The sequence below is a fragment of the Perna viridis genome, chromosome 3 (genome assembly GCF_037379345.1).
Source record: "Perna viridis isolate PV_CMFRI_1.1 ecotype Kerala chromosome 3, ASM3737934v1, whole genome shotgun sequence".
NCBI classification, from domain to species: domain Eukaryota; kingdom Metazoa; phylum Mollusca; class Bivalvia; order Mytilida; family Mytilidae; genus Perna; species Perna viridis.
In genome coordinates this window covers 47,957,711-47,972,905 of record NC_142447.1, presented here as the reverse complement: position 1 = coordinate 47,972,905, position 15,195 = coordinate 47,957,711, and the positions used below count along the sequence as shown (strand labels likewise).

The 15,195-nt window shown below is 31.2% G+C and overlaps 1 protein-coding gene across 2 annotated transcripts; it reads left to right on the top strand.

Moving 5' to 3' along the window:
- Positions 1-13,695, top strand: LOC148622660 (cilia- and flagella-associated protein 206-like). Of its 2 annotated transcripts, none has more exons than XM_088572676.1 (16): positions 1-165; positions 3,526-3,653; positions 3,912-3,995; positions 4,254-4,344; positions 4,641-4,988; positions 5,520-5,612; positions 5,914-6,026; positions 6,444-6,563; positions 7,084-7,188; positions 7,911-7,997; positions 9,219-9,317; positions 9,940-10,082; positions 10,413-10,512; positions 10,793-10,936; positions 12,586-12,674; positions 13,264-13,695. In XM_088572676.1, exons 2-16 carry the CDS (start codon positions 3,546-3,548, stop codon positions 13,406-13,408), a joined length of 1,869 nt encoding a protein of 622 aa, XP_088428802.1. In that variant the 5' UTR covers positions 1-165; positions 3,526-3,545; the 3' UTR covers positions 13,409-13,695. The 2 variants fall into 2 exon arrangements, with proteins under 2 accessions (XP_088428802.1, XP_088428801.1); XM_088572675.1 differs by lacking the exon at positions 1-165 and adding an exon at positions 200-367.
- The last annotated feature ends 1,500 nt before the right edge of the window (positions 13,696-15,195 follow it).

The following is a 15,195-nucleotide window of genomic DNA, read 5'->3' as shown; positions in this document are numbered from 1 at the left end:
CATCGTATCCAAGGATATAAACAATATGGACGTGCAAGTTGTAGTTTTACTGAGAGAAAAAAATATTTAATGGTTTAAACGTATTTTGCGATTTATTTAAAGTGCAGCTAACAACAGTTGTTATACAAGGAGTGAGCTTAAACTGATCAAATTGAGTAAAGTTCGGTATGTTCTCTGTTCTGTAGAAAAATCAGTAGATTTCCTCGAAATTCGAAAACCAAGCAATATATGCACTGTAGTTGACAGTACTGCCGAATGGTCAAAACTAGAGCTATTGCCGCAATAATTGTCACAAGCAGTTTTCTTTTTTGGTCAGCCCCTTTGCACAAAAATTCTTTCTCAAACTTCAGGATCAAATATCTAATGGGTAATTAACATTGACATTGTGCTATACTCTTTGAACTTTGAAGTCCGAGTTTGCTCTGATGTCAAATGGCAGATTTGCAGACAAGCTGGGGGTGTTGGATGTCAGGGCTTATCCCATACCAAAAAACGTGGTTTTGCGCACTAATTTTGATGCACAGTTTGATACTAAAATTTAGTACTTATGGCTCTTGAAAAGTTAAAACTTGGTATAGAATGTAAGTTTATGTTATTACAAATATACTTGCATCACCTATTTTTGCAAATTCAAATTTCATGTTTGAATATTCAGCTTCTACTTTTATTAATGCTTTTACTATTCTAGAAATAAATAGACAGTGCATTTAAGAATAAAGGTGGCAAGTTTCAAGAAATTTCAGCGAATTTTCATTATTAACTACTACTTGCACTAGGGCAAGGTAAAAAGTATGTTTTGATTGCTAGTCAGCTATTCTTGCGAACTGTGTAAAATTGTATTTACTGGAACGATTGCGGTCATGTTTAATCCAGAACAGATGCTAAACCTCTGAAATAATCACATAAGATGATTGAGTTTACAAATGACACAATAAAAGGACTAAAAGTCCAAAATTGTCCTATGATGAAAACCATATCTTCACATTCACTCTCATTAGCGGAGAGCATTTCTCCAGAAAATACATAAGAACTGATGTCTTTTTAAGTTTTTCGTAACAATAATGGATAGTGATAACATGACAGTCACATGAATTCATTGAACAATGTCCATAGAAGGTTACAACTTCAAAACAGTTTTCATCAAAGAAACATGTCTGAATTATCTTGGGCATTGAATTTGAAAGCAAATGGCCATCAGTGATAGCAAATAAAAATGGAGGATATTATTTTTTTACAATTAACTTACCACTGTTCTGCCCATCATGTCTGGTAGCCCTACACAGGTTTAATAGACTGTTAATTTAGGAAGACACACGCTGAAGTCCAATTGGACAGTGATCAGCAACTAACAATGTAAACAGTTTGGAAAAATAGGTGGCAGGATCATATGCTTTCCTGCATATACATATGATCCTGTCATGTATTTTGTATGTATGATTTTAGTTACTTTATGTTCTTTGTTGTGTATGTCTGTTTTCCATGTCTGGTCATTGTCCCAGGATTTCATTCTTTTGATTACCGCTATAACCTTGGTTCCCTTGATTACTCTTTCTGCAGTAATTGGTGTTTTGAGAATGGAAATTTTAAAAAAAGTAACAAAAATATTGTGGTCTTGTTCTCAAAGAGTCAAATATTTAAAATTTTGTATACCTATATAGATTTTTTTCTGAATATCTGGGCACTTTGTGGTAGGTGAAGCTTTGTATGTGCCTTTGGTTAACTTACTTAAAACCTTTGAAAGTTATTTCAAAATCTGTTGCAGCTGTCTTGATCTTAATCATTGATAAAGTATCTTCTTTTAGAGGATTTTGAACAGATATTCATTGCCATTTTAAATATTGATTTCTATTCAGTCGTGGAACCGATTTCAGCATGGCCTATGTTTTCGCCCAACATCACATTCACTGTATAATGAAAGAAGAACAACGCTCAAATCAAAGAAAATTTGTTGAAATTCTAAGGAAAAATCAACTGATGAAAACATTTTCCTGTATAATTTTACTACAATGTACTACATAAGTTTGTTATAAAAAGTGTAAAATTACTCAAAATACATTGATCTTCAATTTTAAAAAATACAAAAAACAATTGAGATGATTCATTTGTTCTTGCCTACATACAATTCATTGGAGAATGTTCATAGCTTAAACAATAGAAAGCAAACTTTTAATGCATATGGAACAAAACTTATGAAAGTACCATATATTAACTTTAATTTGGTGTTTTTAAATATGAAATCCTTTAACTGTAACACTATTGTTTTTATCAAGAAAGTCTTAAAATTGCATGGACACCTAATCCAGTTCTTTATTTGAGCCCCGTGTAGGTCCGGGTGTCAAAAGAATAGACCTGCAGCAGCGCTAAGCTTGTCATAAAAGGCAACTAAATAGTGATCAGAACCCTAGCTGGGGGCTAGGGCGTTCTGTCCACAGAACAACTGGGTTGTGTGGCCCAAGTGGTGGAATGGGGTACCCCTGGTGTGTTACGTGCTGGGGTTGTCAGGCTATAATACAGAAAACCTGACCGCAAACCATAGTGGTGCACCGTGATGGGAAAGATGCCACGTTCCTCGCATGTGAAAGAACCCTACTGTGGTATTCTCCCAGAGTAGGAACCATAGGGCTCCACAACAGGAGGCTAAATTGCCTGACCCTACCCACCTCTCCCTATTTCCAGTGGCAATCAAAATTTGTCAACCCCATTATCCTTGTGTCCCATCCCATTTTTCATTTCATGTTCATTTTATCATCCACTTCATGTTTATCACCTGAATATAGCTGAAATATTGCTGCTTGGGCGTTAAACCCCAAAAATCAATCAATCTTTATTTGAAGATAATAAGGATTTTTCCATCTCAGCATACCAGTAAATTCCCTCAAATAACCAATCAAGTTAAAGTGTGACATCACACCAACAATGGGGATACAAAAAGAGCTATTACACAATGATTGTGTTGTGAAATAAGTTTTAGCGCATCAATGAGAATTGCTTCCGTTATGAAAAAAAGTGAGATTGTAGTAGGCCATACATGCTACATAGCTTTAATTGATATGATGAGATTAAACAAAATTGCTATTTAAAATCTTTAAATATCTGTGTATTGTGATAACTACCCTGGCCATTACAGATAACATCAACATGCTACTATTATTGAAATAGTGCACCATTGGGGACTCACTGTGTACAAAATAACTTTGCATCGATTGCCAAACAGCCATGCTGTGTACCTTAGTTACTATGGACTTTTCTACAATATACAAGTCATTCTTGTAAACCATATGTAGAAACACTAACCTCAGAGCTGTCTTATTTGTGTCAGTTGTGTGATTTAATATGTTCCCTCTGGAAAACAAATAGTATATTGTCCACAAAACTCAAGGTGAGATGAGTTTTTTTATCTGCAGAGAAGACCAATCTTTTGCTTTTCCTTTCACAAATTGTATGTCCTGGATTATTTTGTTTTTTGTAGTTTCATAAGTTTGACGTTTAATTTATTAAGGTTCAGTCAATGTCTTGATTTTTCAGTTGTTCAAAATCCATACAAGATGTCTAGAGCCCAAGCAGAAAGTGTTATCAAAAATATCATCAGGGAAATAGCACAGGAATGTGCCAGCAAGGGACAGGCAGTTTCAGAGACATTAGTGGCCTTCATGGTAAGACCATGACTTGAGATACCACTGCGTTTAAAACTGTAACATGTGGACAAAATCGTTTTGTTTGATATTTTTTTTTCATCTGTGTGGTGCAAATACATTGTAAGTAAAAAAGATTATCTTTAATTTTAGATTTGTTTTTCAATGAGATCTTGATGTTTTATTGGTTTCATTTATTTATTTATTTCACAAAGATTAGTAATATTATTTTTTAAATCAAAATAAATGAAATCATGTGATTATCCATGCTTTATTTAGGTGAAAGCTGTGGTTTTGGATCCCTCAAATGAATTTAATGTGGACAGAACATTGACAAAGGATGATGTACAGAAATTAATCAAAGTGAGTCAATTTTTTTACAATTTGAATTACCAAAACTCCAAGAACTGCATGAAGTTGAAAAAATGTTTTTAATGACTTGTAAAACAAAGTATATACAACTAGCTATTTTTTCTAAACAGCAGATACATACATTTCATTTTCTGTAAGACAGTAATAAGTTGATTCTGCCGTATGTTATAGATATGATACATATTAATTTTACACAGACTTTCCTTTTTATTTTATTACTTCATTAATTTTATTAAATCTTTTTTTTAGTTGTGCGTTGATAGATTGATGGACACAAGGACACCATCATTAGATACTGTCAAGATGCAAGTCTACTTTGATATGAATTATACTACAAGATGTAAGTTCCCTGTGAAGTACACCAATGTCCCCTTTTTTGTATGATAATTGTAAATGCATGATGTATTCAAATCTTCCATTTCTATCTAAGAAAGGGTAAATAATCTAGGGATATCATTCAATGTGTTAACTGAGAAGAAAATGCCGATTGAAGTTCAATCAAGTTGGATAGTTACTTCTCAATTCTTGAATGAATTTCATAGTCTATTTAAAATGCTCCTTAGAGCTAATTTCACCCTGTTTAGAAGTGTCCGTATGTGTGGTAGTATCCAACTTGAAATAAATTTTCTATTTCAGCTGACTTTTTGGAAGAACACAGAAGAGTCTTAGAGTCAAGATTGCAGCCTGTTATTAGAGAGATTACTGACAGCCGTGCAAGGACCAGGGAAGAACTTGAAAGTCTTTACCGTAAAATTGTCTCTGCTGTTCTTCTTCGTTCTGGACTGGGTAGTCCAACTGATATAGCTGTAGTAAGGGAGGCAACTGCTGCACTTCAAAGTGTTTTTCCACAAACAGAACTAGGAACTTTTATGTCTTTGACTAAACGTGATAAGGAAAGACAACTCCTTGAACTGACAATGATTGTGACTGGTATCAGGTTATTTAATAAGGAATGTGGAAAAGGTGGAGAAGGAATTGATGATTGTAAGTTCTGCATAGTTTTTATTTCGACCTTTATTCGTCGTGGGCAGTTATTACTCATGCTGTCTAATATTTATGTCTGCACATCAGTTCCTAACATTTCATTTGATAAAACTTAAGCATCCTTTTTTGATACAATTTAATGCTTGCTTTTTTTTAAATTTTAGTACAATTGGTTGTTCTGTGTTTTGTGTATGGAACTTCTGTATCAGTCACACATAAATTTCCTATTAATCAAACTAAGAAATGAATTTTAGTGTTGCATATTAATTTTTAAACTTTAAAGGAAGGTTAAGTATGACATGCTACATTGGTATTTTGGGAGTATCAGGGCATGTGTCTATAATGTACACATTTTTTTAATCTAATGTATAGTTAGATGTGCAAACTATATTGTGTAGTATTTGAAATGCTGATTGAAAAGTGTTAATTCTTGAGAAAAAACTAAAGTAAATTTTACCAAGTCACAGACTTGAATTAAAAGGATTTTTTTTTCTTAGAAAAATATATATATAATTTACATTTTCTTTTCAGTACCTGCTATTTTAAATGAAGCTGTTCCAGCAACAACACAAAATGTAGATTCAGAAATTCAGTCAACCCTAAGATCTGCAAATAAGTATACTGGTAAGTATGTTATTCTTTTAAATTAAATTTTAGATACTTTCGCCTAAAGATATTAGAGACTTTACAATACCTTTAAAGCAAGAGTTCTGTTCATAATATTTATAAATCTTATAACTAAATAATTTAAGAACTATTAATTTTAATCAATTCAACACAAATACCTAAATGTTATACAATTCTAGTTATTTGAATTTCCTGGTATATGTATTAAAATAAACAGTTGAGGTTTTATATAATCAGGCAAAAATGCACACATAAATTGAGACTCTTATACTATATTAGGTTTGTTATTAATTTACAGCATTAATTGAAAAGATGCAGTCAGGTGACTCGAGTGAAGGACCATCTACACAACTTCTGAAGGAAGCTTTGATCAACACTAGGCAACATGAAGCCTTTCTCAGAATAATTTTGGTATGTATTGGTGTACAGGTTTTTTTCCAAGGGGAGAGAATATCTTATTCATTTGAGTAAGTGAAACAATTTTAATATTTAAAAAGTAAAGTCCTGTACTGTAACTTCTGCATTTTTTTCATTATTGTGAAAAATGTCATTTGGTTTTAACAACAATTCTAAAGAGAATTTCTTTTTTTTTTCACAATATTGCTTAATTTAAGTAATAGTCCATTTTGGTAAATATAAATGATAAAACGGTAGTAATACATACAGGAAATTATATCACAATTACAGAATATAAATGATAAAACGGTAGTAATACATACAGGAAATTATATCACAATTACAGAATATTAATGAGCTTTTTTTCATAATTCCTGTTTTTAAAAGCAGTTGATTTTATGACAATAACAATGATATTTATGTTCTGACCAGAATGATGTAATAAGTTGTGCTCATCAAGTAGAATCTTTAGAGAAACAATTAGCAACTAGAATGGAACAGCTACAGGCAACAGTTCAGTCAAAGACTGCAGTGCCTACAGCACAGGTCTATGTGAGTACAATTTCACCCTGTATGAGGGAAAACCGCAATATAAATTTGTGTGTTTACAAAATAGGTGGTGTGATATTACAATAAAAAGTGTATTCTTAGCTATGATGAGGGTGACAGTTCTTCCTTCATGATTTATTTATGATCTACATGATATGGTAATGATAAAGAACAGTACTAAAAATTTATATGCCACACATATACCTTTTTTTTCAATTTTTTAAAAAATTTAATACAGCCTAGAATTAATAAAACTATTATTAGATAAATGAAAAAAAAAACTTTCTTACATACAGCTGCCTCTAATAATAATACAGACAAAAAATATTTGCTTAGAGAAACTTGCTGGACCAAAATTTTGTTTAGATCCACAAATGATATGACACAGACAGAACTAACCACACATTGTTTTCTTATATTGTGGCAAGTACGTAACATAGTCAGGCAACATTTTACACATATATGGTTACTCATTTTAAAAAAAAAGTTTACCTTCATTCATTAATTTTTTTTTGTCTTTTAGCCCCAATTTATTCACCTATCACAGTTATGGAGTGGTTTCCAGGATGAGATGGTTTTACTCTCTGTGCTCAGTAACATTTTAGCCAGTTTAGAACCATTCACACGAGTAAGATTCATGTCTTTATTAACACAGTTAAAAGTTGATGTTTGTATGATTTGTCAAGTAAGGAGGACTATTTTTCTTACCACACGTCCTCCCAAACCTATTATAGAAAAACTTAATAAAACTTGCACACATTCTTCATAGCATGATAGCGTTGTGCACCTTTCATAATGCTATCTGAATGACATTTAGGGTTTCCTTGTGCAAAACATGGACTTTTTTGTTTTGTTGACTGGAGGGTGAGGGCACTCTTCTTCCTTTCCACAAATTATCTTAAACCACTTGATGAATTTTGATGAACCTTTACACATTTTTTATTACATGTCATTATGCATTTCTATCTGAATGACTTTTGGACTTCCATGATGCAAAACATGGATTTTTTAAAAAATTTTGTTGATCAAGTGGGGGTCAGTTTTTTTCTACAACTACTTATCACTGCAACTTGATTTTCTTAAAATAAGCATTATATAGGGATGCTATAACCTTGGATTTGATTTCACACCTGAACTTCATCAGAAAATATAATAATAGCTGTTTATATCTTGACTATATGTTCCTGCAGTAAGGTGCAGGGAATACCCTTTAGTCAAGTTTGCTCATATAATAGTTTTTCTAGTTAATTTTGCTTTCCACAAGTTGAAGTGAAAACTACATTTATGAAGGAAATCAAATTAAACTGGCTTCTCTCTAATGGGTTGATTGTAGTTTTCTTTATTATACAGGGTCACAGAGAACTTTTCACAGATGAGATTCTTAGTCCATTCTTAGATGGAGCTACAGTAAAAACTGATGAACAAAGGATACAGGAAGTAAGTTCTACTGGTTTAGAAGTAATTTCACATTATATTTTATGTTTTAATATACATGTATCTTTATTTATTACACATCAAATTTCAAGGTTTAATATATACACAAAATTATCCAATATAAGAACAAAGACATGTACATGTATACCATGAAATCTTATCTTGATGCTATGATTAACACAAATGATAGAGTCATGCTTGGTAACCAGTATATGTTAATTTTATAATTTAAGACACACAAAATTTTTAAAAAACAAAAAAGAAAGTAAACAAAAAAAAACCAAACAAAGAAAGTATACAAAATACATGAAAAAGAAATCAAGAAGATAGAAAAATGCATAAATATTTGAGGTAATACAGATGTAGATTGGTTGTAAAAAGCCATACTCATTGTACATATACATACTTATTTTCCTTTTATTGGTAAGCAAGGGTTTCTATTATACCCCCTGTAAACAAAGTTAGTGGGTATAAAGGATTCATCCTGTCTGTATGTTATACAACCATCCATATGTTTTCACAACTTTCCTGTAAGTTCAAAAGCTAATATGCCCAATGGATTTTGATGAAATTTTGTAGGAAGGTGAGGCATCCAATGTAGATGTGCATGAAGCATATTTGTATGTTATTTGATGCCTGCAAAGGGAGATATTCTAACTTAATGGTTTAGGTCTCACTTACCGCATCCGGGTCAAATTGTCTCCCCTCTATGTAGTACCAAAAATACACTAAACCTAGATCCATGCATTCTAAGTGCATAATATGTGCGCATGCTGATTAAAAGTAGTCAAAATAAACCTAACAATGTGTACTTATAAATCATACTTGTAATTTACTACAGAAGTGTATGAATATTGTTTACATGCTTGAGTACGTTAGTAAGTAGAAAAGGTAAAAATGTGGATTTTCAGTATCATTTATTCAAGTCAATTTTGTTGAAAGTTTCTATGAAAATTGTACCATTAATTTAATGATTTTGAAAGGCTCATTTTTAAGCCATGCTATGGTATGCACCTTTAAAACTTTATTTGTCCACAGAGGCTAAATTGCTACCACTATTAAGTACTTATACAAGTAAATAACTATCCAGTAGAAGAATTTATATTTTATATTTACTTACACATTTATTCAACAGAACCATTATTTTCATCATAAATATTGGTACATGTATAGAGATTTTGTTTGGTTGTAAGACATATTTTGTGTGGTTTTTTTTATTTTCAGACAAAAGGTGAAAAAATTAATCCAAATGATTATAAAGACCTTGACTGGTTATTTCCTGACACAACAAAGCATTTTAGTAAACTTCCACTTCAATATAGGGTATGTTATTATTGTAATAGTTATAATTATGATAAACTTCCACTTCAATATAGGGTATGTTATTATTGTAATAGTTATAATTATGATAAACTTCCACTTCAATATAGGGTATGTTATAATATGTGATTTAGTTTGTTTGATTATAACTGTAACATGTTTACGTATAACTTTTGATCTCATACTAAGATAGGATTTCTATTACTTTTCTGTTCATTCTAGTGTTAACTTTTTTATTCAGATTTATGTTTACTGTGATTAAGTGTCTATAAACTTAATTTGCTGTTATTTAAATATATTATACGTAAGATTCTGTGGGTCCATATAATGTTGCATTGACTAGTAGGAAATTTTATAAACTACATCACTTTCAATTTAAAAAGTTATGCATGCTTTTCTCTTTTCTTCCACATAATTTTTTTACATTAGACTACATTTGAAAAGTATGATACTTCAGGCCAAATGGCAATGTATAGATAGACCTATCGGTCGCCCCCAAAAACTTGCTGTTGTATAGATATGCTTACAGATGTTCTAAGGTAAAATGTTAATTATCTCCCCCTTTTTAGGATAACTGTGTATATATTTTAGATGACCTCAGTAATAATTATTGTCTTATCTCTAGGGATACTGTGCCTGGGCATTAGCAAAGTTTGATAGATTGCTGCTACCCAGTAATCCAGATATTGGTGTTCTCAGATATAAAGACCATTATTATTCATTCTGTGGAAAACTAGCGGCATCAGAATTTGCACAGAATCCTGATGGGTAATTATTAAAGTTAATCATTTCTTATGAATAGTCCTTATTATTATTTTTTTTTTTTTTTTTTTGGTGGGAGAGGGGGCATTTTTTTTTTATATCATAATAATTGGGTAATTAATAAATGTGTTCACCATTATGAACAGTAATTCAGCCTGCATATACAATGAAAAAAACATGTCTTATAAGTTGTTTTTTTTTATAAAACATTATATTGTACTGTTAATTATTATTGATTACTTTCAACTCGTTACTGTATTCTTTCATTTTTTTATTTTTTAATTTCAAATTTGTCATTGTCAATGTTGACATTGTGCTATTGGGTTCTATTATAAGGTTCATACGACTTGTGGCAGAAGGTGCAAAAAAAAGTCCGGAGTTGATTCAGTTGCTAGAACTTCACACACAGTTTGCTAGTATTACCCCTTATTCACAGGTATTTTGCTATTGGTATTTATACATCCTTTGTCATTGATATGGTCCTTTTTCTCTTTATTATCTATAGTTTAATACAAATGTACTACCATACTGCTTTCTGACATAAATGTGTTTATTTTTCCTTCTGGATTTTGAATTGGTCAATTTGCCTTGCTTAAACTGTAAGTACCTTGTCTAGCTTTAATTCTTTTTATTCTGAAATGAATGTTTTATAGAAATATTGCAGTTTTTAATTACTAGATAGTATTTACAATAATAATACCTTGTAATGTTTGTAGGGAAAGGATGCAGGTAGAATGATAGAGAAACCCATTACAAAGTGTGACAGCGGAACACAAACAGATACACATTTCATGGAAACTAATATTGTGAAATCTTATGAATGGAATGAATGGGAACTAAGAAGGAAGGCTATTAAATTGGTAAGAGTTCATTTATCTATTAAAGGAATGAATGGAAACAGTTCATTTAAATTTATTTTACACTCTATAGGTAAAAAAAATATTGTGTCATTTCATATAAATCTATTTTTCTTTTTACGATTTAAATCAGAAATCTGAGTTTTTGAAATCTGAGTTTTTGAAATCTGATTTTAACCATTCTTTTTACTATATATTTACTCATCAATTTCCAATTTTTTTTCCTGACTTACAAAAAAAATCGTGTTAGTAACTGATTAAGACATGTGAAGTCAGATGATACACAACAATTAATACACCACATATTTCAGAAAAATAAAAGTATAGCAATTTTTATTTCCTCATTCTAAGCAGGTGATTATAAATGCATGTGACTTTTTAACCATTGGACAGTGATTATGAATTTGGCCAATTTTAAAGTTTCAGATTTTCTACAGATTTTAAGGATAAAACTTAATCTCCTTCAGTGTATTCTTGATTTAAATTATTTCTACACTCTATGTGGTGAAATTAAGACTTTGACATGCTGGCTAAAGCTTTCATATTGAAAATCTTTATTTTACCAATTTTAGTGGAGAAATCCTTTAAACCACTCATAACTGAAGGGGAATCTATAAAAAGCACAATATGACGAGAGCATCCAATGCAAAAACCAGGCAGGGGGTGGCACATGACAAATTTTGTTTTCAAAAAGTTTATATCTATTCCATATCACTAATGCATCCTTTCTCAAAGTTGAAGGTTGATTTTTGATTAACTGCAATGGTTTAAGAGAAATGAATTATGTAGAAAGTATTGAAATTCATTGAAAAAGAGAGATAACTCTCTTTTTTTCCACAATACACCACATATATTTCAGAAAAATAAAAGTATAGCAATTTTTATTTCCCCATTCTAAGCCGGTGATTATAAATGCATGTGACTTTTTAACCATTGGACAGTGATTATGAATTTGGCCAATTTTAAAGTTTCAGATTTTCTACAGATTTTAAGGATAAAACTTAATCTCCTTCAGTGTATTCTTGATTTAAATTATTTCTACACTCTATGTGGTGAAATTAAGACTTTGACATGCTGGCTAAAGCTTTCATATTGAAAATCTTTATTTTACCAATTTTAGTGGAGAAATCCTTTAAACCACTCATTACTGAAGGGGAATCTATAAAAAGCACAATATGACGAGAGCATCCAATGCAAAAACCAGGCAGGGGGTGGCACATGACAAATTTTGTTTTCAAAAAGTTTATATCTATTCCATATGGCTAATGCATCCTTTCTCAAAGTTGAAGGTTGATTTTTGATTAACTGCAATGGTTTAAGAGAAATGAATTATGTAGAAAGTATTGAAATTCATTGAAAGAGAGAGATAACTCTCTTTTTTTCCACAATTTGGTTGCTTTCTTTGGGAAATGTAAAATCAATTTTTGAGCCATCTATTGTTGATTTAAAAATAATATTTGTACTGTTAGACATAGATATTATATAAACATTACATTGGAACAAAAAAATTAGTGGAATAAGATTTAGGTTGTGGCATTCATGTCATAGGAACTGCCTGGTTTCTAAATGGACACTCTTAATTTCATATGGTTTTCAAAAGTTAAATATTACCTTTAACAAAGGACAGATTAGTAATTTGATTATAATTTCAGGCAAATTTGAGAACTAGGATCACACACTCAGTACAGACCAACTTGAGTAACATGAGAAGAGATAATGCCATCCAAGTCTGGCCTCCTAAGTATGTCATCATCAGACTTACAGAAAGACTTAGTTCTTTTGTTTTTTGCCTTTCTATTCCCCTTGCAATACTTTGTCAAATATATTGAAAATACCCTTTCTGTCTGTCCATTCATGTCCACTTCTTTTATATTTTAACCACTACTGCTAATTAAACTAGTTAAAACTTTATAGGAAGGTAAGGCATCATGTGTAGATGTACACAAAAGAACAAAATTATGGGATGTCTGCAAGGGGAGATAATAAAAATTAACGGTTTTATATGTGCATATTTTGTAACCACATCTCCTAAACCATAAAATAGAACTTGATAAGAAGTACGGGATTTATGTGTAGATGTGCATGAAGGAAGGTAATTATTATCAAATACCTCAAGGGAAGTGGAGATGTACATATACTTAATTTGTTTATGTTGTTGATAGAAAATAAACTTTTCAATTTATAATTTGTATTTTTTGTGCTAATTTTTTTCCAGTGTTCAGTTTGATGCTAAATTAACAACTTCAGAAAAAAATAAAAGTTTTTCTTTCTTAATAATTTAATTCTATTTCTGTCACTTGAATTAAAATCAACTGATTTCATAATTTCAGGGACCACTCAACCCAGACTAAGACTGATTCCTACACAAATGTTCCCCAGCCTAAAGTATTCCTGGCAGGTTTGCGTGGTGGTGGTATGACAGAACCAACAGATATGACCAAAGTCGATCTGACCATTGACGTCGATCAGACGTAATTTTACAAGTGGAAATGACATTGTAAACTAATATGACATTACCAATTGAACTGTGATATGAAGATATTTATTAAACATGGATAAATAAACAAGAACAAGGACTTTTTTATTTCTCAAAATGATGATCTAATTGTTTATCTTCATGTATACTACATGTACTAAATTTAAGTACTCAATATCTCTTTCCTTTCAACCAGAATTTACTGATTTTGAATGATTAAAGGTCTTGTCTTGGAATTAGAGTTAAATGTGCATGCTATAATAAAAATAAAATTTTTCAATGACAACCAATTTACTCCAATCTTATGACACTTACATCTTACCTAACATAACATAACTTGATTACCTGTAGCTTCCCTGATTCAAATGGTTTGCACTTACAGAAACAGTGGTCTCCAAGTTCTTCATATTATTTTCATCAACAAAAATGACATCAGGTCTTGTAGATGCTTTCAACATCTTTTATACGACCACAAAAAAATTGCGGTCCTATATTGGTATGGTACTGTCTTTGTTGTAATCCTTAGACACTTGGTTTTGTGTGGCAACTGGAATATTAGCTGGTTGGTGTCTTTAAAATTTATAAAAAGGTTCCAAACTACAAAAGGAAGGTTTGTATTGTTTTTCCCGGTTTTGGCCCCAACTGTTTAAGAATTAGAGGTCAAAAAGGGACAAAAAAAAGCATTCCTGTAGATACTTGGTTTTTGTGTGGTAACTTGAATATGAGTTGGTTGATCTCAATAAAGTAAAAGTGAATGGATTGTTTTGAAGTTGCACAAAATACCATATCCCCACCAAAGGAAGGTTAGGATTAATTTTGGAGGTTTTTCCAGTCAAATTTATATCATGTTTAAAATATCTAATTGTAATCAAATTTTAAATCTGTATCACATTTGAATGATGTGCTCATACTTGCCCCAACTGTTCAGGGTTTGACCTTTGCAGTCGTATCAAGCTGTGCACTGTGAAGCATTTTATTCATTCAGTTATTCAATCACATATGTACCCTTAAGTATGGCACATCAAGAGTTGAGCAGATACTAGAACTGCTGTCATTGTTGGTACCTATTTAGTGTAATCTGATACTCAAAAAGTATTGAACTAATAGTATTCAAACTATGCAGAGTGTGTGGTTTTTTTGGGTTTTTTTTTTTTTGACTAATTTTGTCCAACATATTAAGCATTTTTGTCACTATATTTTGTGTATGGTACATAATCTAATATTATTCAAACTTTGTACAGTTTTCAGATACATACTAAAGATATGTACTTCCTACTATGGATAATTTTGATAAATATTTGATATGAATTTTACATGTTGAACATTTTAAGCAGAATATGCCATTATTGTTATACAAAGGGTTTATCCATATATTGAAGTTAGGGTGCTATCACTAGTGGCCATTAGCTTTCAAATTTCTGGTTGTCTATGCTGTTAAATTAAAGATGATGCTGAACATTATTGATGGATGTCAGTGATGCAGGTCCAGACATGTTATTAGTGTTGTAAAATTTCATTAATTTCATTTTCATTGTGTAATATTCAGCCATTTTATTATGCATTTGTACTCCTTTTCCTTGCTTCAGTTTTGTCTTATGAATTTAGGGGTTTAGGTGTCACTTCAACAAAGTGACTCTTTGTTTTTACTTTAATATATGCACAGCAGGAGGCATTAGCTGTTTGTGACCAAGTGATTTGGGTTTTATGGAACATTCTGTTTTAACTGAGAAAAACTTTATAGTCAAACTTCGTAACCCAGTGAACATCCAAGCTATGGTAAGTGACC

What these genes read in the sequence shown, in the direction of transcription:
- LOC148622660 (XM_088572675.1), top strand. Translation starts at nt 256, where the DNA reads ATGGTCAAAACTAGAGCTATTGCCGCAATAATTGTCACAAGCAGTTTT. An exon ending in ATGAACAAAGGATACAGGAA is followed by an intron (nt 7,998 to 9,218) that starts GTAAGTTCTACT and finishes TTTTATTTTCAG; the next exon opens with ACAAAAGGTGAAAAAATTAA. An exon ending in ATCCAAGTCTGGCCTCCTAA is followed by an intron (nt 12,675 to 13,263) that starts GTATGTCATCAT and finishes TCATAATTTCAG; the next exon opens with GGACCACTCAACCCAGACTA.